This window comes from Thalassophryne amazonica, chromosome 22 (assembly GCF_902500255.1).
Source record: "Thalassophryne amazonica chromosome 22, fThaAma1.1, whole genome shotgun sequence".
NCBI lineage: Eukaryota > Metazoa > Chordata > Actinopteri > Batrachoidiformes > Batrachoididae > Thalassophryne > Thalassophryne amazonica.
The window spans coordinates 11326119-11348425 of NC_047124.1; the positions used below are offsets into that span (position 1 = coordinate 11326119).

Genomic DNA, 22307 nt, shown 5'->3' on the forward strand with positions numbered 1-22307 from the left:
CCTTCACACTCACTTTCATCTGCAGGAATGTGAGAGAAATGAGGACAAGACGACGGGGGGAGAAAAGGGGGCAGGCCCGAAGAAATATGAGGAGAGAGGCGGGCGGACCTGGGGGTTTGTGTTTGTATTGCGGGTGGCAGAGCTGAGCATGTATTAATCAGCCATAATGCAACACACTATGTCGTATCTCATTATGCTCTCTGCCAGCTTTTCTACTCTCTCCTCCCGTGGTCTCAGACGTTCATCCCGAGACCAGAATGAAGACAGCGAAAGGGGGTGGGCGCATGGCGGTGAGAGAACGCTGGGTTCTTTCTGCCCTGATGACTCAAAGGCATGCCCCTGAGGACCTCTGCTGAAAACCCGCAAGGATACGGTGCATGACTGGAGAAAGCAAAAGGCCAAGGCCGTGCAGGCAAATAAACATATGCACAATAATGATGCAGGGATACAACAACAGAACAGTACAAACACACACAACGAACATAAAAGCCTACTTCCTGTTTATATGCTTCACTACGTAGGATGTTCCACCTGTGTGTACTTCAGGATCGCCTTCATTAGCTTGCAGCTGGATGTGTTTTTCAGACAGCATTTGAAAAGTCAGCACGTAATCCTGCAACTCACGGAAATGTATAATTTAGCACACATACGGTGAGCCAGCTCCAAAGTGCGTGCGTGCGCTTGTTTGGTGTTTTCGCCTTTCCTCATAAAGAGTTTGTGTGTATCGACTCGTAGGTCACCGCCACGTGCACAGAGGTGGAACTGAGCAAAGAAAGACTGAAGGGAATGTTTGTACGTGTCCACACAGGACAGCGAGTGGAGCTGCCGGGCTGCTGAATTTGCAGCTTGGAAGTGGAGAGAAGGGGGAAGATTGAGCGATTTAGACCTGGGGGAGGGGGCGGGGTGTAAATAAACCACATCAGCGGCTCCACTGATCTCATTCTCTGTTCTTCCCGCTGTTTTTCCCCCTCAGGGAACTCTGTGTCCATCTTCCTGTCTACAGGAGCAAGTGTCCCCCTAGACGCTGCTCTCGTGTGCGTCTGTCTGCATGTGCACAAAGTGTGTTTGAATAAGCACGGAAGAGAGCGAGAGTGTGGTGTGTGCACAACCATCCACATGTACACACAAGTGTAAAAATCCCACTAAGAATTATATCATCTTCGAGGCGTACTAACTCAGGTACCACTAGCATCGTGAGGAAACATGAAACACGCCATTTTTACCATGTGGTGTGTTTCTCCTGGCATGTTCCAGCACACGGGTGCCTCGTGTGGAGACGCCACAAACTGGAAAAAATTCCACAGCAGATAGGTGGATATTTTTGAGACGTTTGGCATCCAAAAGCTAAAGCGGGCCTATCGTTGGGTGGATGTGGCACAGAAGAAGAAGAAAAAGAAAAATAGGATCAAGTCAAGTCTGAGAGCATGTGCTGATCCTGCGCTGTGCCATATTTACAACACCACAGAACCAACCCGGGACCTGGATGGCAACCACCCAGGCAGACAAGCGGCCCATTCCCATATCTCTAACAAATCTGTCTGCCACAGCCAGGTGAAACGTGGGCGTTCCCTTGGCCTTATCCAGCTACTTTGGTCCTCAACACTCAGGCACCTGCGCACTGGATGACACACAGAGAAAAGGGACACATGGCCAAAATGTTGTAGCCAACGTGCCATATAATAAAGATTATCATTACTATTATCATTACTATACTATATCATTACTACTATTTATATTTGGCTTTCCCAGGAAGCAACCCACTAAACCACGATAAAAGTACACAACAACAATGTACAAAAATCACAAATTAAAGAGCTGATTTAAATAAATAAATCAGATGGACCCACGTTTTGATTGACTATTGTTTCCAAAGCTGTGGGCCAGCAATCCACATCCATCTGCGTCAAATAACAGCCGATATGTTGTCCATTCCACATTTATTTGTTCATCTTGCTTATTTTTGTAATGTGAAAGTCCTTATGGTACACACCATTAGCTGAAGGCTTCCTGCCTAAATTGACTCTAGACTTCTCCATCCATGTTCATCTGACAATATCTTCTCTCAAACTGCATCAAATAACATCCATATGTTGTCCAACACACCTTTAATTGTCCATCTTGCTTATTTTTTGGAATTTAAACAAAATCTTAGGTTAAATAGCAGCACACACTCTGGTGTGCACATGTGCCACACTGAGTTCTTATCCATTCTTAAACTCAACCCCAGAGAAATGCTGTGTTAAGAAAAAAAAACAAAACAAGTTCCACACACAGAAAAAAAGGTGTGATTTATACTCTGGCAAATACAGTATGGGTTATTAACTTTCCCCCCCAAGGAAATAAACAGAAGATAACGTAAGCGTTCACACTAAGCAGAAACACAATCAATCCGAGAATGTGCGACAGCATATGGTTCTCTCTCTTGTAGAAATGTGAGGTCTCACACAGGTTACGTCTCCCATTGTGGCCACCCTGCAGGTGATAATGTCCTCTCGCCGTGATCCCGCTGTGCTCTCTCAGCTCTCACACTTGCCAGCAATCCCCCCCACCCCCAACCTCCATCCTGCCTGTGCATTGAAATGCTCTCACAAACTGGTTTTATAATTTCCAGCATGGAAAAGGGTCTCCTGAGCCCTTGATCTGGCAGTGCAAGATAGACCATCAGAAAGGCTCTTGTGTTGGTTTGCGGGCTTGGAAGGCATGGACTGGGTAGCGAACCGCAATGCAACTTTTATTACAGTATACACTGTCACTTAACAGGCTGCCATCTGAGCTGTGAATTTATTAATATTCATAAGCTCATAATGCTTTACTTCACTAAACGAACGTAAACGCATAAGTGTTGTGGAATCACAGCGCAGCAAGAACAAAATTTAATTATTTATTCATCAGACCACTGTGCACACTATCAGCTACGAGCCATGTTTGTGGCATTCTTAAATTTGTTCAGACACAACAAAAAGCTCAATGCAATACAGCCGAGAATGTTTTAAACGAGGTTAGTTATGCACAAATTAGAAATCTGTGCATAACAAATATAATTGAGCAGCATAAAAATGTAGCAATATTTGCTATTTGCAGTCACAACAGTGTAGAGGAGTGGGTTAGTGGGTTTGTCTATCCTGAGGTTGCGTAAGTAATAACACAAAAACAATAAATGCCTCACCATATAAGTGACCAAGTTAAAAGAGGATCAGTTGATTAGATGGTGGTTAATTTTGATGCAGCGGATCAAGTGAAAAACATGTCTTGCTTATGTAATATCCAACAGATGTGCCTGCCACCTGCTGGGTGGTTGGTGGAGGTGCAGGTCTACAAATAAGCCTCAGCCTCAGCAACCGAGCTAGTGGCATGGATATGGGAGGAGCTTATACGTACAACAGGACCAGAAAATTACAAAATAGATAGCTCGCGCGGCTGGGGATGATCCTATGTGTTTTTGTCAAAACCGCAAATTAGTGATGGGAAAAGTTAAAATTGCTAGTCAGCACAGGGTGTCTATATGCAGGAGCCTGTACTTGCTCATCTTGTCTAATGCCGCACATAAATACCTATAAATATATACATAATACCTATAATACAAAAAACGTGACGTATTCAATTAGTGAATGCTGTTGTACCAACTTAAATTCTCAATGAGAAATACTGCGGTGAATGAGCTGAGGATAATATAATCCAGCTACACTAAAGACCAGTATGGAGTTATTGCCCGTCAGAGAGGTGATGTAGCTTTTGGCACAGTTATTAGCCACTCATCTCCTAAAGGCCAAGAAAATGCTAACTGCCTTGGACACAATGATCCTCCCCATCCTCAATCTTTGATGCGGCTGTGCACAATGACACCACTTACACCATTTCAGTCTCTCCTTACGTTTAGTCTGAGTTTAGCGTTTAATGGACACCTGCAAAAACACATGGCTCACAACATCAGAGGCAGGATGAGGTCCGCAGTATGCCGGTAAAATGTATTAGCTAGAGTCATGCAAGTTTTCATCTTTAGTTTGGCTTTCTTCACCCGAGCAAACAGACAGAAACAGAAACTGCATTGGCAGAGATCCACGTTTATTAAATTAAGACGGAGTCTGCTGGAGTTGGCACTGCATGACCAGATAAAGTGCCTTTTTTTATCCATTCAAAAGGGGGTACAATGGACCATTCCGAAACTGTTCCAAAAAGCACTTGAGGACATGAAAACAAACCATGTACACTGGTGACCCGATGCGGCGCATCCAAAAAGTATTCACAGTGCTGCATTTTTTCCACATTTTATGTTAAAGCCTTATTCCAAAATGGAAAATGTAGAATTTTGAGGGGAAAAAAATTATTTAATCCATATTGGAATAAGGCTGTAACATATCAAAAAGTGGAAAAAGTGCAGAGATGTGTTTCTGGATGCAATGTATATTAATTTAAGTGCTGTATTACACCAAATTCCTTTACGTTTTCCATTTTCTCATTTCACACTAAAGGGGAGAATGTGCTGCAAATCAGGAAGCCAAGAAATAAAAGCAAACGGAAGGTGCAAAGAACCAATTTTAAAGATGTGGAAAGGTATCTGGAGTGTCAGCACTTTCTGTAATTGTTTCAGTCTTAAGGTGCTGCACTCTTTATCCATTATTTGTTCAAAAGTAGTACTGTATACGAGTTTTCTACCACTAGATGTCAGATTAGCGCCAAATTTTAGGAGCAAAACAACACTTCCCTCCTCGGCCACTCCCCCACAACCCCCCCGCTCTGCATCAAGCAGAATGAATGGCTGATGGAGCTTTTTAACAAGTTGAACAGCTCTCGGACTGTAGTTTGACCAAGTGCCATTTTTATCCTCTGAATACAGTTTTATGCAAATTCTGTCATCTTGAATGGAACAGCAGTGCTGTGAGTAAATGTGGGGAGATGCAATGATTTCAAAGAGTGGGGCTCAATCTCAGTAAATGTGCACACACAAGAATCACAAACACTAAACATGCACATGCTGCCGGACCAGGACTGTCAACAGGGGCAGAGTAGCTCATATATCACACACAAATGGACTGTTGACTCATACTCTGGCACAGGACGTCATTATGCCACCAAAGAAAATGTGTGCTGTTAAAAATAGCACTTAGAGCATCTTTAAGTCAGAAGTCAAAAGTGGTAAACTGGGGGAAAAAGCAAAAAAGTTGGAAAAATTGGCTGTAATATTGTTGAATTACATGATTCTGTTTGCTCTAAAATGTTATTAAGGATAAATACTTCATAGGGACAAATTCTCTTTGTGCATGAAAAGCACTATAATAATTTTATGTTTGCCAAAAATCTCTGACTGTGAAGAGAGGCCGAGGAACACCCAAAGGGCTGAGATTAAGAGGTAATTTGCTAGAGCAGCAATGGGATTTGGCTGAAAATGAATGGGAAAAGGTCCTCCAATTTGGTTAAATAATAGGTAAAATGTACAACATGATGAGGCAGCTATACTGATTTGACCTGAAGCCTCCAAAGATGGGCTACTTTAATAGTAATCCCAAACTCATGATATTGCTGTGTGCGCCACAGGTTATTTTACTATGGAGAGGCAAAGAAAATGAAAAGACAGAGAGAGAGAAAAAGAAAAATAGAGAGGATTGCAACACAGAATGCATTTCAATGGCTTCAGGGTTTAGAAAAGCAAGAAGCACAGTATTAATAGAAAAAAGACCGCTCGTTACCCATGGAAACTACACAAGTCTGTTTGGATGGAATCGACATGCTTATTAGAAAATACAGAGAATATGAATGTGTTAAAAGAAAACAGTCCATTCTACAAATCATAAAATGTTACCAATGTGAAGTGGGTAAGAATGGTGACTTTACAAAAATGTTTTGTAGCACATTTAACAATTACCTGCAAAATGTATCACCTGGAGCCCAATCCGTGTGACAATATAAAAGCAATCTGATGACTTTGTGATAAAAGTGATGTCATAAAGATAATTAACACCTACGGAATTCAACATGCTTTTCCAAGAGGGATCCAATAATGGTTTCATACTTTTTTGTTTTGTTGTTCTTTGCTTCAGCCTACACCCTTTCGGACTCACTAGTTTTGTTTATGTGTTTGTGTGACAACCGCCGTAGAAGAAGATTATATGAACGAGAGAGACCTTCTGTGTGTTAAAGAATGACTACATTTGATAAATCATGCTCTCAAACTGAAAAACCACACTCTGGAATATAACTTTCAACACACTCATACAACACTTGATTGGATAAGGTGAGACAAGAACAGCAATGGCAGGTCTGCAAGCAAAATTTAAGTTAAAGCAAACTTTTAAAAATGTTTTAGAAAGAACATTTTTTCCCCTCTCAAAAATAATGACATTCACTTTGGTTTGTTCAAGAAGAGTGATTTTCAAAAAAAATATATGTTACGCTTGTGTTAGAAAACCTGCATGCATGAGATCTGTTTTATATTTCATAAAAAATAATGTTTAATGCAAAACAAAGAAAGATCAACATGTTTATTTTAAAAATCTGGTTGAAAAATTAAATACAAAAAAATAAGGGAAGTTTTTTTTTCTACATGGGACAGTAATATCAGCACATTGTGGCAACTCTGCTACAAGTAGGGACATTGAATGCTGATATTAGACCACAAGGCCAAGGTGGTTCCATAGTGCGGTGGAGGCAACAACATGTTGCACCAGTGGTCCTTTTCAAACAAGACCTGTCAACTATTTGCACACTGTCACAATACGTACCAGCAGAAAACTCACAAATACAATAATTATTTACAGCACTTTACAGTTTTCCCAGGAGCCCTTGCTCTTGAGTTCCCGTGAACCCCTCCCCCAACCGCCACAATATTTCAACTGCAGCAGAAATCGGTTACTTTTTGGTATTCTGATTATGCAATGAAGATCCGTGTACTCACTTACTCCAATCTTGTTCCCCCCCAAAAAAGAAACCCAACACAAGTTGCTAATTCTGAAGTTGTGAGAGAGAATGTATTCCTTCCTCAAAAACTATTAACTTCACTAAACCCCAATTATCTTGATTCAGCCACAGCATGTTCCTGTTTAGCCAGGTGTGTGATGAGCTGACTGCTGAGAAGATGCATCTCAGCCAGAGTACAGGGAGATGAAGCTTTCCAAACGCACAAGAGCGGCACGCCTTTCGTGCAAAACAAGTCACAGGACCAGCGGCAGACTGAATCAGTGGACAAACAAGTCAAATAAAGGGAGAGAAATGGCAACATGTCATCGTAATTGGGCATGTGCACGTTTACCTGTCACCAAATCGCGGGTAAATCCAAATGATGAAGTCTTTCGCCGTGCCAAAACAGGCAGGTGTCGCGCCTTCAGCTGTAATTTGGTTTGTAAAATTATGCAGTAGCGGATATCGGATCAGGCGACAAGCAAGTGGGGAAGATTTTGGAAAACCAAAGCGGAGAGGGGACCGAAACAAGATAGCGCGCGATAACCAGTCTGTGCCAAGGAGACTTCAACAAGCTCAATGTCAAAATGAAGCTGCTGATGGATGAAGGAAATATGAGGTGAGGCAGCACCAACGATTTGGCGTATTTTCCTCTCTTTTTTTTGCTTTAAAAGGAGATGCAGATACATGACTCATTCCGGCTGTGGTCAAGGCTGAGGAGTGAGGGGATCAGACACTGTCCAAAAAAAAAAAAAGGGGGGGGGGCACGACACTCGACATGTGGGAAGGCATTAATCTGGTTAATTAGGCACCCGAAAATAATTAGTTTGAGGTGGACAGAAGATGTTATTGAGGTGAGCAGATGTAAAAACAGTCTTTTTTGATTCAACAGAACTAGGGAGTATTGCAAAAATGAAATGACTTTAATGAGGTCTGTCAGGTTCTCGCTGTATCTTTGTCTCTACTTCTCCAGGACACAACAAAAGCATTTGAGTGCTCTGCGTGCAGGTTGAGTAATTACAGCAAAAACATCACACAATGGTTGTTACTGAAGGAAAATCACCAACACACTACACCAACACCCCCCCCAACCCTTTAATTTGCTTTGGTTTGAAACGGTCCAAAGATTTCATATTCACACATACACGATATTTGAAAGTTTCCCTTTGTAGAGGAAAAGCAAAGACCTGCTGGGAGTGGAAATTCATTTCCCTGTCATTACCCAATCTCTTAATTTCGGAGAATTTTATTTTATTTTGGCATTTCAGTTGTTCTCGGGGGAGGGGGGTATTGGCAAGTCAACTACATAGTCTTTCAGTTTTTGTGGGAATTTAAAGTGCAGCCAACACCTTTCCAATTCACTCTTAATTACTGCCATCAAATATACCCATCTTCACGGCAACGAGCCGCTGCATACTACAAAAGCAAAACCAGAGATTTTACAGTGAGAGGTATGTTTATCTTTAGAAGTTCAAAATGAATAAATAAATAACTTGGATGACAAGGTTTTAAGAGCTGCCTAAACCAGACCATACTTGTGGGCTCTGAAAATAGAGGGACTGTATAAAAGTGACATTCACTTATGGTTGATGCGATAATTTTGTGAAATCATTTGAATCAAAACAAAAAGTCTAAAACCAGCCATTAGCAGACCCAGTTCCAAATCTGAAAATTGTCTGAGGCCCACCCAGACCTTTAAAGTGGATATGACACCTAAAAAATTAGGTAAAACTGATATAAATATTAAAATATGCATACAGTATAGTAAGGTGAAAGTGGTTTTAATTATTATCCCTGAGAAATAAAGTTTGTACAGTTTCTCAAAAGTGTGTTTCTTGGAAGGCGCGCTGGCAGCGTTCCATCAGCAGTCACATGATGCCGTGATGTCACAGCGTGTAGAGTCCTGTCTTTGTCTGTTAGATTAACAGGAACAGATAGCCCTCAACATGGACAGTGACGAGATCAAGAACTTTTCTGACTCCTCTTCAAATGTGGATTATTTCTGACTCGGATCCTTAGGATGTCGCAGCAGTAATTAGACCCTACAGATTGGAGCCGTATCTTTCGGACGAACATTCAAACCAGGAGCATTCTGGCAGCGAAAATAATGCTGACGGTGTTTATGGCGGAGTCGAAGCAGAGGCAAGAGACGTGCCAATTCCGATGGATTTTGAAAGGCTACAGAATATGGAATGGTAAGGGAGGCTTTGATTTTTGTTGCTGCTGTTTATAACACTCTAATTACAGTGGTCCCTCGTTTATTGTGGGAGTTAAGTTCTAAAAATAACCTGCAATAAGTGAAATCCGTGAAGTAGTCAGCGCTATTTTTTGCAATTATTATGATGTTTTAAGGCTGTAAAACCCCTCACTACACACTTTATATGCCAGATTTGGCGCAGTTCCGCACAGCAGACAGGAGGGCGGTGTGAGTGGCCCACTGCTGCGTTTACCGAGCCCGCAGACTCAGTAAGACCATCGGAGGCAGTGAGAGCAATCGCGGTGATGCCGACCTGTGCCGCGGCCGGCCCGCCTGATAAGGACGCAGAACACAATGTGCTGTAAAAAAAAAAAAAAAAAAAAAAAAAAAAAAGCATGCAAAATTGCACTAAGCAAAATCCGTGAAACTGCAAGGCCACGAAAGGTGAACCACGTTATAGCGAGGGACCACTATAGCATTTTCGATTCTAGCGTCTGTTTACTGCCTTTGTTATTGTTCCGGAGCCGCGACAGTGTAGCTACTACTTGCAGACCACCGTCATTTCCTTCAGGTTTTTGCCGTTTTTGAGTGCCTGGCATTGCATTCATCCATGTTTAGTTACGTTATTTTCACCAATGAATAGGAAATAAATAGCCGAACGTTTCGAGAAAGATCGCCGAAAACAACAGTAAACATGCCGCTGCCGTGTTTACTACATATTGCACTGATATTTTTACAAGTTCCTTGACCATTTCAAGATTATTGTGAACATATTTGGGGTTGACATTTTATGGGTCCTGTGAGCGGTGCGAGAACATGGAGATGGTAGAGGAAAGTGTCTGCTGTTGGGAGCAAATGCGGGTGTGCGAGCACAGCGAGCGGCAGCCTGACATTTCGTGCATCATACAACACCGCGGCTTTCGGTCAATCTGCCTGGACTTGAAAAGGCTAAAACCTTTCGACCTTGTGTTTGTGCAATATGCTGCGACACACTGGTCAGGCATATCGACAAACAAGTCCCTGAGAGTTGTGTTTAATCAAAGTTTCTGCTGCTAAAAAAAAGTGTAAACAACGGCCGATACAGTCTACACGCAATGACGTATTTCAGGCTTGGTGCTCAGCGGGAAGCTGGTCACGGGGCGTGCACATTTTTCAGTAGCGGGATGTTCAAATGTTGTATATAACGGGAGAACCGTGTCCATTTTCCCAAAACGTTGACCGAATTATATAACCTTTGTTACATGTAATAAGACTATGTTGTCTTTAAGTGTCATATCCACTTTAATCACAGTTTTAATGGACAAGATGAGGTATTTCATCATACCTTATTTTGTCCCTTTGTCCCGTAATCCATGTCCCCTAGGTCTTCAAACTGTACAACTCCTCACTCAGGGGGAGGAAGAATAACAGGAAGACAAAGACAGGAATGAGAGGAACAGTAGTAGCCAGTAAATCAGTATGTCTGGTATTTATATTTCTATTTGCCAGCTGTTTTTGTTTTTACTCACACTTTTGATACTCTGTGCTTCTTACCCTGTGTGTTGCTATACAATGCAGCTAGAACCTCAATTTCCCTGAGGGAGTCTTCCCAACAGATCAATAAAGTTCTATCTAATATACTGTAATCTAATTTGCCAGAGTACTGTATAAGTCACTTTTTTATTTTTAACTACTTTTGGAGTTCCAGTAAGCAGACATACATACCAAAGAATCAAACATTTGTTAATAACAATAATAATGATTATTAGATTTAGTATTATTTACACAAGGCTTTCACAGGAATCAAGGGACAAAACCAAAAATCCAACAATGAAAGAATAAATGCCAATCATAAAAGTATACTACAATAATGCAAGCAAATCTCAAATTAAAAAGCTGATAACACAGAAAAAAGGAGTAACTTGTGTTTTTCCCCCTCTTCAAGAAACATTGATAGGTGCAATATACTCTAAAGAAATATGGTATGTATTATGTTAAACTAGGTCAGATAAATTAAAAATAATTTCAATCCCATGCCTTTGTTTCCTTATCATTATTTTTAATATATCTAGGTAATTCTTAACTTTATTACAGTATTTGCACACCACCTACAGTGCCTCTAAGTCCCACCAGGGGGTGTGGCCCCAGACTTTGGGAATCACAGGTCTCCACTACAAGCACGTCTTGACCGTTTCAATTCATCCCGTGTGGTGGTATACAAATGCAAAAATCACAAAAATAACATCCCTTTCCAAATATTTATGGACCTGACTGCAAGAGCCCGTTACCACAGGCTTCACTCAAGCTGGATCTGGTAAATGCCAATACTAAAAGCACGACAATGAGATCCGACGGAGAAAAGCGCTTCACAGAGATACTTGTAAACAAACAAGAGCTTGGCCACTTAGCCATAAATACATATAGCAGCAAACAGAATTAGGAATGCACCCAGGCTTAGATCTTGAGCCCTCTGACAGTGTGCAGAATTGGATTTCATGTAAGTGTTCCAAATATTAACATAAGAGATGCTGATGCGCACGATCAAAACATGCTGAGCTCCAGAAAAGGCTGTTTTTCAAAGCCTTTGGAAAGCTTCATTTAGAACACAATCAACTTGTCCCACCGGCCTCATTGTAGCAAAAACTCATATTCACTTAAGTCACTGGAACTAAGCAGTTTTGGTTCAGGATGCTACAGCAGCAAGCCTGAATCCCCCTTGTTGCACAGAGTCCCTGCTGGGCCACCAACGCAAACTTTTCTTTAATGAGCGTGCGCGTGCACGCTTCATTACGACAATCTTGTTTTCTTGTAGGGACGCCTGACACAGCAGTACCACTGATGTCTTCCATATCCACAACCGGAGGGATAATAAAGAGAAGGCGAGGAGAAGAGAGGAAGAGAAGAAGGAAGATGCGTCCCTACGTCGCCTCAGTCCACACAAAGACCAGCAGAGACTTCAAAAGAACGGCAAAGAAGAAGAAAAGCAAAGTGCTCAGTTTCTCTCAGGATGGTCTCCACGGGTTAATTAGAGTCCCACCTCAATGGTCTTTAAAGTGCACACCATGCTTTCACCTGAAAAACCCGTCCCGTGCCACGTGAGCACAACATGGTCATCAGTGTGCGCAAACACTACCAGTAGCAGGCTAACATCATACGTGATCACAGTCGCCCCCTATCTGCACTCAGGTTAGTTTAAGTCACAGCCGTGTGGTCAGAAGATCAACACCGCAAAGGGGGTCAGCGACCGTCAGCCAAATTGTCATCAGAGCTGTCAGGAATGTGTCGGCCTACTGTGGCTTGATTTAACTTGGCAGGTTCGGTGTGCTCACATCACTGGTGAGATAGATATTTATTTTTTAGTCTGTTCACCTGGGCACCACTTGAAGGCTCTTGAACTCTGATCCCTTTGAGAAAAAGAAGGAACCCTGACGGAGGGAATATGTGACACCAAATGAAAGGCAATGAGGAAATAGCATTGCCTCTTGTTGGCTCTAGCAACACGTCGCGTTTGGGAGAGACGGTAAACGACAAAAGATACAGATGGAGAGAAAGGGTATGAAAGTGGCAGGTGGCTGGATATATTGTACATCTGGCACAGAAAGGTTTCAACCCACATTGAGAGATGCCCATATCTCAAACATGGATGGCCCCTATTACCAGTTTAGGGTTCTTCCTTCGGGCAATGCAGGGTTCACTGCCAGCTACCAAGAATGCCTGCGTTTTGTTGGCAACACCTCATTATTTTCTTGACATTTGCCTTTATTTTGATGTTCTCTAAAGGGGTTTTCACATCTGAAAGTCTCGAACAAGGTCCAAACTAATGTTCATGTTTTTGTTACATGACAAAGACATGAACCTACTAACATGTTTGTTCCAATTAGTTTGGTGTCACAAGAAGTTTTCATGACATTTTTTTGTCCTGTCTGTGTTGGCTACGTCTCCTTAGACAACTTGATAACTGGCTTGTTGTCAATTTGTTGGACAGTTCCATTTCAACAAAATGTTCAGCTTGAAATGAAGAAAAATTAATGAATAGATTGTTGTTGCGACCATACAATTATTGTGTTGGTACTTTTTATGGTAACTGTGGCAGCCGTCACAAACAAACTCAGAAATCTGCAGTTCTGTGATGAATCCTTACGCCTGGCTCACTTCCAGTTAGGTACGATTATTCTTCATCGCTCATGAAGTTTTGCACATTGGGTTTGGATATCCTTCTCCCATTGTGTTTTGGAAAGTGAAGACCTTGACATCAATGTCCTCGGTTACCTTCAGATTTTTATGGATGTGGTGTTCCTGGTGTTTGTTTCTTTTTTAAAGCACGTCTTGCATTTATAAAAACCCAACGTCATGGCACCTTCTGTGTTAATTGGCAGTCCGGGATGAGATTTGCATTTCATAACAGTGGTACGCTGAAACTGTCCAAGACAATATCTGAGCCCTTGAGAGAACAACTCAGATGAATTAAGCGTCACGAGTGGAAGGAGTGGGCTGCCAAACAGGGGAGGACTGCACTCGTGCCTCCCCTCGACGGGACAAAGAGAGTTTGGTTTATCCCCACAGTTCTTAAGGAGAGTTCTTTGTTCCTGTTTATCTGCGTCTTTAAATCCACTAATGAGCCACTAAAGAGCACTGTGCTGAAGGCAGAAGACAGAGCTGGCCAATGTGGTGCACCAAGAGTGGACTGAATCCAGACTGGAGCCAGGAAACAAGATAAGGCCACGTTCTGCTTCTGCCCGACAGCAATGCGCCATGTGTCTCGGTCTGAAATATGTCCCCACAACACCAGGCTTGTATGAGCCAGAAATGTTAGTGTTAATCTGTTAACTAGCTCTGTTGGCTGCAGTGACACAAGCCCGTTCTTTTATAGAGAAATATGCTGGATGATAACACCAAGACAGATATGCCTATTTCAAGGCTTAATTGGATCCAAATAATGAGAGCAAAACAGTTTTGTCAGCTGGGAGTGAAGTCCTCTAACAATAAGTGAAACTGACATCTCGATTTGGGCAAAGGGTACTGGGATTGGCACAACTTCATTTGAAGTAAAATTTGGCTCTGAAGTGCTGGACGTGCCCAATGGTGTTAAAGTGATTTTGAAGGTGGACAGTGATGATTATTGGTACTTTAAAAAACGGGAACTAAAAGTATGCGTCAAGAATGAAGATCTGCCCAACCAGGCTTCGACACCAAAGCAACCCAATGGCACCTGTGTGAGCAACCAAAATTTAGTGGAATACAACATTATATCCATTGACGACTGACAACCCCTTGATCCAGTGAATAATTAACTCAAACTAACGGAGGACTGAGAAAGACAAGTGAATCTTAATTCATGTCACACAATACAGTAAAACTGGAATGTAGCAGACTAACTAAAATTAAACTTGTAGATTAAATATGTGATTGTCACACAGTGTTCAGACTTATGATTTTAATACGTTTACCTTGGATGGCAAGGTCCGCCAAGATTTTGGATGGACAACACCATAGCGAATGGGCATGGTAAACTGGTATGTCTGCAGTTCAAATATATTCCAACCTAAATTCGCTGTATTTTAAGCATAAGAACTTAATACATAAATATTATAAGAACTTGAACTGGACACTTCCCATCCTTGTATGGACCTCAGACCGGCATCACGACTATTTCAAGCGTAGGTCTGACACAGACGCCGCTCTTCAGTTGGAAGCTGCATTAATTAAACCCACGTACCTTCTCCTTCTTCTGTCGACACGCCTCCTCTGCTGACACGAGTGTTTTGTAGTAGGTGCTGCGCTCTGCTGTAAAGTGGACCTTGGACAGAGCGTTTTCAACCAAGGCAACTGACAGATTCACACCTTCGATGTGCAACCAGCCAATGAAGTTGCCAGCTTTGTCCATGCTCTCCACTTCAACCTCCACCTGGCACAGAACAAAGAGGGGAGGATTGTGGTAGAAAGAAGAAAAAAGAAGAAGAGATTGTGAGTTAAAGTGCTACGTAGGTATTGTTTGAAAAACATCCCTTTGATAGAGGTAAACCTTTAAGGTCATTATCAGTGGCTACAAATCTCGCGTCTTTGCAAACAACGAAGCTCTTAACTGGAGAAATCAAGTGTTCACAAGTTGCGCGAGTGGCTATAACTCAGTGTTGAGTATGTACTTCTGCCTTAATTAGGATTTTAAACATCATCATCCTTTTTTTATGCAAATCATTTGCAATTAGCGACGGGCAAATTGCAATTGCCTTAAGTTAACAAATGAGGGCAATAAAATAGCTAACCCTGCTGACAAAGTAGCAAAGCGCTTTCACCATTGTCAGTGCAACACTAGAGCTAAATTCTGCCTATTCAGGCTAATTATCTATTCATTATGTTTTGTTTCATATGTGAGGGATGACCAAAGGGGGGGGGGGGGGGGGGGGGGGGGAATCAATCGATCGCCCCCCCAACTCTAATGTCTCAGTCAGCAAGAAAAGTGAGAGGGCAGGTGTGCTGAAGAGATACAGAGAAGTCAAGCGATTAAGACTAAGGTTGCTTAGCTCTGCAGCCATGAGGGAAATCTAAGAGGAATTAAGTTTGTAAACTGCTCTGCCTTGTTCTCGGCTAAAGTTAAAAGGTTTTATTAATGAACGGATAATCTGCTCTATTATTAAAGAAGATTACCGACAACCCAGGCATACAGCTACAACATACCATATACACAATTCCTCTTTCGGGATGACGTTTGATTCAAGCCCTCATTGACTGTCGCGCAAAGTGAATTGCACCAAGTGCAGCTCTCTTTCTTGGATCTACAGGAAGCCCATCATTATAATATAATAATATTATAATAGCCAAAGGTGTGAGAGGCGCAGAAAGGTCAAGTATCTACCGGCCCTCTGTTTGACTGTGACACAATCTCGGCTCGCTCATACCTCATCTGCCTCTGTATAATCTGCTCTCCTCCTCTCCATCACCCTATTTTATGGCTCTTTGTCTACAAGTGCAGGAGCAGTTACATAACTGGGCTATTAGAGAAGCACCAGTCCTCTGAGCGTCCAATTGTCTAACAGGGAAGTTGGGAAGAGCAGGGAAAAGGTTAGGATGGCTTTAATCGACTTAAGGGTGTTGTGTGGGCCGCTGAAGAGGAGGTACTGCTGGCCCACCACCACCAGAGGGCGCCCTGCTTGGAGTGCGGGCTCCAAGCACAAGAGGGCGCCAGACCCAGAGGAGGTGACAGCTGTCACCCATTACTCCAGCTGTCACTCATCTACACCACCATATAAGCCGGACTGCAACTCCACCTCCCCGCCGAGAAATCGACTACCAGTACTAAGGTAATTTTCTCTGCTGACTTATACGTTGAAAAGTAATCTGACCTTCTGTTGCAGCCGTTTTTCCTGGTGCTTTCCTTGTCTGGAGGATTGGCGTGACAGTGACGGCTTCACCTCGCACCCCGTCCCAGATAAGTGGTTGATCAGGAGCTGCACGAGTGTGTGTGATGTTGGAGGTGGAGGTGCTCCCTCCTAACGGTGTCTGGACTGTTAATCACTGAGTGTGCGGACTCACACTCACACATCATCTTTCTGTTTTCTGCCAGCAGTACCAGGGTCGACAGCCGAAGACAGAGGCCACCTGGGGACTCGGGACTTGGCGGCTCCGGTGTTCTTCAGGCCGTTGGTGGTGGAAGCCGTGTGGGACGCGGCTTCTCTCTCGTCGGGCGTCTTCTATCTTCGAGCCTGCCCACACGTCACCTGGTGTTTATTGACTGTGAACATTAAGACACGTTTCGTTGTGTAATATCACAACATTAAATTGTTACCTTTTGGCTTACTCATTGTCCGTTCATTTGCGCCCCCTGTTGTGGGTCCGTGCTACGACACCTTCACAACAAAGGGTCACCAAACAGCATAAAAGGTAGCAAACTCCGTACAAAAATAAATTGCTATGGACGTGGGGGAAAAAAAAGCAAAAAAAACACCTGAACTGGGAGGAACTGCAATTTGGACAAAAACGTAGACTCGACTAGAAGTTGTCTCCTTCCATTTATAAAGGTGAGTTTAAGACCAAAAACATATATTGTGTCTTTCTGAAAGAGACCATTTGAACTAACAATTTTGTATTTACAATTTACAGTGTATATAGGAATATCTTTCAGAGCAAAAAAAAAAAAAAAAATCCATTGTGTAAAAGGCTAGTCAAAAACAATGCATATTTGAGGCATAACAAGGTGGTTTAGGAAGATAATGAGCCAAATGGTGATGGAACATCCATTTGGGAAGGTAAACAAAGAAAGGAAATACCAACTCTGTGTTCAACTTGTTGCCTCTTGCCTAAAGAGGTTGAACACAGTGTTTGCATTTCCTTTCTTCATTAGTGTATAGAGGTCAGCCTTGTGCAATGTCATCGGTGCCACGGACAGAGAGAAAAAGAGTAGAATCGGTTAAAATATTAGCCAGAGAGAAGAAATGGTTTGAGAGAGGGGTCAAGGAGGCATTCTTTGTGAAACGTCTGAAACCCAGCCTTAACCGGGGAGGGGGGCTGAGAAACGCTTTATCCCCTGTTTACAATGGGGTACTCAGGTCAAAGGAGTTTCAGTCTTTTGTTCATGGTAATGAGTCATTCACGTCATCAGCAGAGTCTTCAAGGGAGCCATAAGGAGAGGGTCCGTCCCATCATTAGGAGAGACAGCAGCCCTGTCATTAGGAGGGTGCTAACTAGAGCACAATAGGTGCTAATTAGCGCTATTGTTTAGTCACTAGCCTATAGCAGTTTGCCTCTCAGTAGGAGGGGTCTGGTTAGGTTTAAAACTCCAGCTTTTGTGACTTCTTGATTATTCTTCTCTACAAGAGTCAAGACAGAAGTCAGACCACCACAGCAAGAATTTTAGCTGAGGAAGCTTCTGCAATTTGAAGCAAAACATCCTCACATCAAGCAACCCAGTCCAGTCAAAGATTCAAGCTTCTCTACAATCAGTCGGCTGGAAATAACTGTACTTAAAGTACGAGTTCACCAGCAGTAAATCGACAAGGAAACAGACAATATTAAGGTGGTCAACAGCAGCTAGAACTGCCAAGCCCAGAATTTAGATGAAGTGAGGCCGAGACCTGTTCCATTACTAACAAAATGAGTTTTTCAATTCAATTTTCAATTTATTTTCATTTATATAGCACCAAATCACAACAGAGTTGCCTCAAGGCGCTTCACACAAGCAAGGTCTAACCTTACTAACCCCCAGAGCAACAGTGGTAAGGGATGAGTTAAAGGGATAGGAAGCATAGTTCCATACTCTGCCAGTATACTAACCATACAAGAGGGAGAATAGATGCGTCTTAAATTTGGATTTGAATATCTCTATGGAATCTGACTTATCTCCGCAGGGAGATCATTCCACAAAAAGGCCAAGATCAAATGCAATATCACTGACTGTACAGGTGAACCAGCCACTTCTACTCTGACATGACGAATCCCAGTACAACATAATCCTGTCTTTCAAAAATTTCAATTAGTAATCAATATTCCTCAATACTACAAAGACACAAAATCAAGGCGTCAGAGCACAAAACCAAAGTTCCACATAAGGGGTGGGGGGAGTTCCATCATTTCCCTATTTGGTTGTTGGTTCCCAGCTTCATTAGTCAAGAAGAATTTAGATTAATCATGCTTTCACAACAGCTAGTGTAAACATATGGCATCCACAGATGACATCTATCTGCTGAGGGGAGGGAATTCGTAGAGTAAAAGTGTAGACGAATGCACATGCTTTGCATCAAGACAAAACAAATACATACACTTTTCCCAGACCACTTCAAAGGAAAATTTCATTTATACATACTGCCAAGCTCAAGGAAAGCAAATTAGTTTGTGACTGACAACAGCACACTATAAATGGTGACACTGCTACACACAAAATTAATAACAGCAAACGGGCCTACTGGGGGGCATTAATAATATACTAGAACACAGGTAAAAATATGGATATGCAGCACAAAAGACAACAGGCTACAAGTCCATTGGTTGACGCACACACACACATGCACACACGCTGACCTGTGAAAGGCACGCCACCAAAATGCACCTTGGGTACCACGTCATTGAGTCTAAATCCAGTCTGGGACCTGTAAGGTCTAGTTCCTCGAATGGCAACAAGAGCAAAGAGGAGACTTGCTTTGATCTTGTAATGCCAAGAGAATTCCAGACAAGCAGGATTACGCGCAACCTCACTGAACGTCGGATGCTGGACCATCTATGACGTGCACGGTTTCTTTCAATAGTAGTGGTATATATTTTGGACTTTGTCTAGACAGTCTGGAATTTGGAAAATTCTAACTGACAAGCACAACTGGCAGGGTTTCCCCTACTGATATATAGTCCTCACATGCCTTCAACACAAACACACTTTCACAGGATTTTAATCATTTGTTGACCTATAAGAATAAATATCTTCTTGAAATGAATATATTTTCTTTTAACTTCAGCGCTTTTTTAACTAAGTGTCTAATTTAGTGTCATCTAGCGGTGTGGTTGTAGCCTACATTACGATTCTGTTTCCCCTTATGTACAATGCTTCAGTTTCCAAACTTGTCAGCCTGCACTAGTAACCGGGGAGCAACCAAATGCAAAAGACACGCGGAACTCCTCCGCACGTCTGTCTCAATGTGCTGAAAAAGTGCTGATGTCCACGTCTTTTCACAATTCCTGTGCTAGTCAGACGACATACCGGATCAAGACAGCGTCCAGTTTAGAAATGAACGGCACATTTCACTGTTACAGGAGTTTTTGTCATTGAAAGAGGAGCGGAGTTCCGCGCGTCGCGGTGGAGCCGCATGGCGCAAAGCAACGGCGTGATGAAGCCTCACAGGACATGTTGAGGCATGTCCAGCTCATGCTCAATTTCTCGGATAATCACACGACTGAAAAGCAACCGACGGCCGTCTGAAATCCACCTGAAAGCCGTCCTGTGAGACCAACACGGAGGTGGTTTTGTGCTGCGTAATGAACGGCTCCGTGGCACGTCCCTCCGCTTTTCTTTCCATGAAAAAAACTCCTGTAGCAGTGGAATGTGCCGAAAAAGTGCTGATATCCACGCCTTCTGCCTTTTTGTGAAAGTTAGATGACATCACGGATCAACAAAGCCTTCACGTTGGAAATGATCTGGTTGTTTCAGCGGGGTTTGAGCCTGTCGATCGGCGCTCTCAGCAGTTGTGGGCAGTCTTTAAACCGTCTGGATCACTCCTTAATCTGTGTAATCCCCATAAAATCGTCCCTGAAAGCCATATTAATTTTCCGAACGGTGTCCACCTGGAGGTCTCTCACAGTTTCTGGAAAAAAATTGATGCAGCAAAGATCCAAATCGTTCAGACATTTATTCGCAATAAAAAAACGACGAGAGGGGTGGACCACACCTCACTCAAAGCCTGCTCACAGGCGAATGATGCAACCGACAGGCATGAAAAAACTCACGCATGCGCACGAAGGTTCAAGCTTGGCTGATGCAATCACACCTGATTCAAAGCCATATGGTTTTTGAAAAAAATAAAAAGGTCGGATACTTTTCTAACAGACCTCGTATACACCACTGAAGGCAGTTACATCCCTCAATCCTACATACTGTATCTTTAAGATAGTTTAACAAATTCCTAATTATTGCCGACAACAGAGAACTGCTTCACCATCATTTCCCTTCCACACAGATGGGGGCGGGACCACCCCCAGAGCTCAAATGCAGAATCTAAATGCTGATCATTTCAGAACTTTTACGGATACACACAATTATTTTCAGTCCTTCCTCCCTTTAAAGTAAATAGCTTTGGTCACAATGAGACTAGGACACGGGAGGTGGAGAGGAAACAGCTTTGAGTGGAGTCCAGATGGTTCCCAGCGGAGGCCTCCTCCGAGCCAAGATGGCTCCCGCCGGAACACAAATGGGCTCTGGTAATCTCATAAACGCTGGGATTGTGTCGACACGGTGGACGGAAAAGAGGAAAAGACAAAATAGGCATACACACGAAGCCAGGCGTATGTGCACGCATGCAGACGCGCACGCACAGTCGAGATCAAAAGACAAAGCCATTTGGTATCGCCGAAGTGAAACCTGGCCCGGGGGCATGTTTTCAAATTGCAGCAGATTTAATTCACTTAGCTGTTTGAAAGTGGTGGGGGGAAAGAAAGGAAAAAAAAATCTAAAAAGACTGTGGTAGGTGACATGACTTGTCAGAGCCATAACTCAGCCTGGAGGAAAAACGAAAGAACCCAAGAGAGATGGCAATTTCATAATTGGCAGATGGAGAATTCCTTTTATCACTTCTAACAGGAAAAACAAATTTTGGATGCAGGAAAGCAAAAAAAAAAAGCTACACTGAAGATAAGTCCACTTGTGTGCCAATTTATAATTCCTCCAGTGCGGCTGGGTTTCCACCAATATGTATTTTTAAAAAACTGCCATGAATTGCCATTTGGCTTGAAAAATGCCCCATTCACCATGTAGTCATGACATCGCTACAACCTCAGCTAGACCTGACAACACGTTAGCAAGAATCACTGGAAGCTGTCCCGACATCAATACGACAGGTCAGAAATAATATACAATGGCGGTATGAAGTCAAGAATCCATTGCCATGATGCAGCTATGGCTTATATGTTGCAGGGGAAAATCCAAACCAAAATCTATAAATATACGGTGTCATCATTACGAAATATGGTGTGAGGCCAATTAGTTTCCTCAAGTGTCATCAAAAACACAAGACTTGGCAAGACAGGGTGAAGAAAAAAAACACCAGGACATCAACAAGATACATCAGTGCAACGTTGCGTATGTGACAAAACATACTGAAACGATAAATCCTTTATCAAACTTTTCATAAATATGGCACACCACATTGTTGGCTCTCTAAAGCCAGGACAATGCACCACAGTGTACCCCAGAGTGGTAAGTGGCATCAGCAGGACTCAGTATGTGTTGAGGTATAAACATTATGAAGGGGGACAAACCCCCAAGTGCTAATGTGGTATGACTTTAGCCCTTGAAGCTAATTCTCGGAGACGTCTTCCTCAGAATATCTGAATGGCGACAAGGAGAGTTGACTTTCAATCAGATGCTCACTCACAAGCTACTCCATGAACAAAATGCAGAACAAAGACATTTCTTTGGGCTGCACTCAGTGATCCTGGCATCTGGTGAGGATACCTCTGGTTATCTCCCTTGCGAGGTGTTCCAGGTACACTCAAGTGGGAGAAGGGCCCAGGAATGACAACAGGAGACGCTGGAAGGATTACATTT

General features: G+C 42.7%; 1 protein-coding gene across 1 annotated transcript in view; it reads right to left on the reverse strand.

The window, feature by feature from the left end:
* Positions 1 to 22307, reverse strand: part of snd1 (staphylococcal nuclease and tudor domain containing 1) — a 311160-nt gene that overhangs the window by 87605 nt on the left and 201248 nt on the right. Inside the window, exon 17 of the mRNA XM_034162933.1 lies at positions 14784 to 14972. Coding sequence (XP_034018824.1) covers positions 14784 to 14972 — 189 coding nt within the window. The remainder of the gene's footprint in view (positions 1 to 14783; positions 14973 to 22307) is intronic.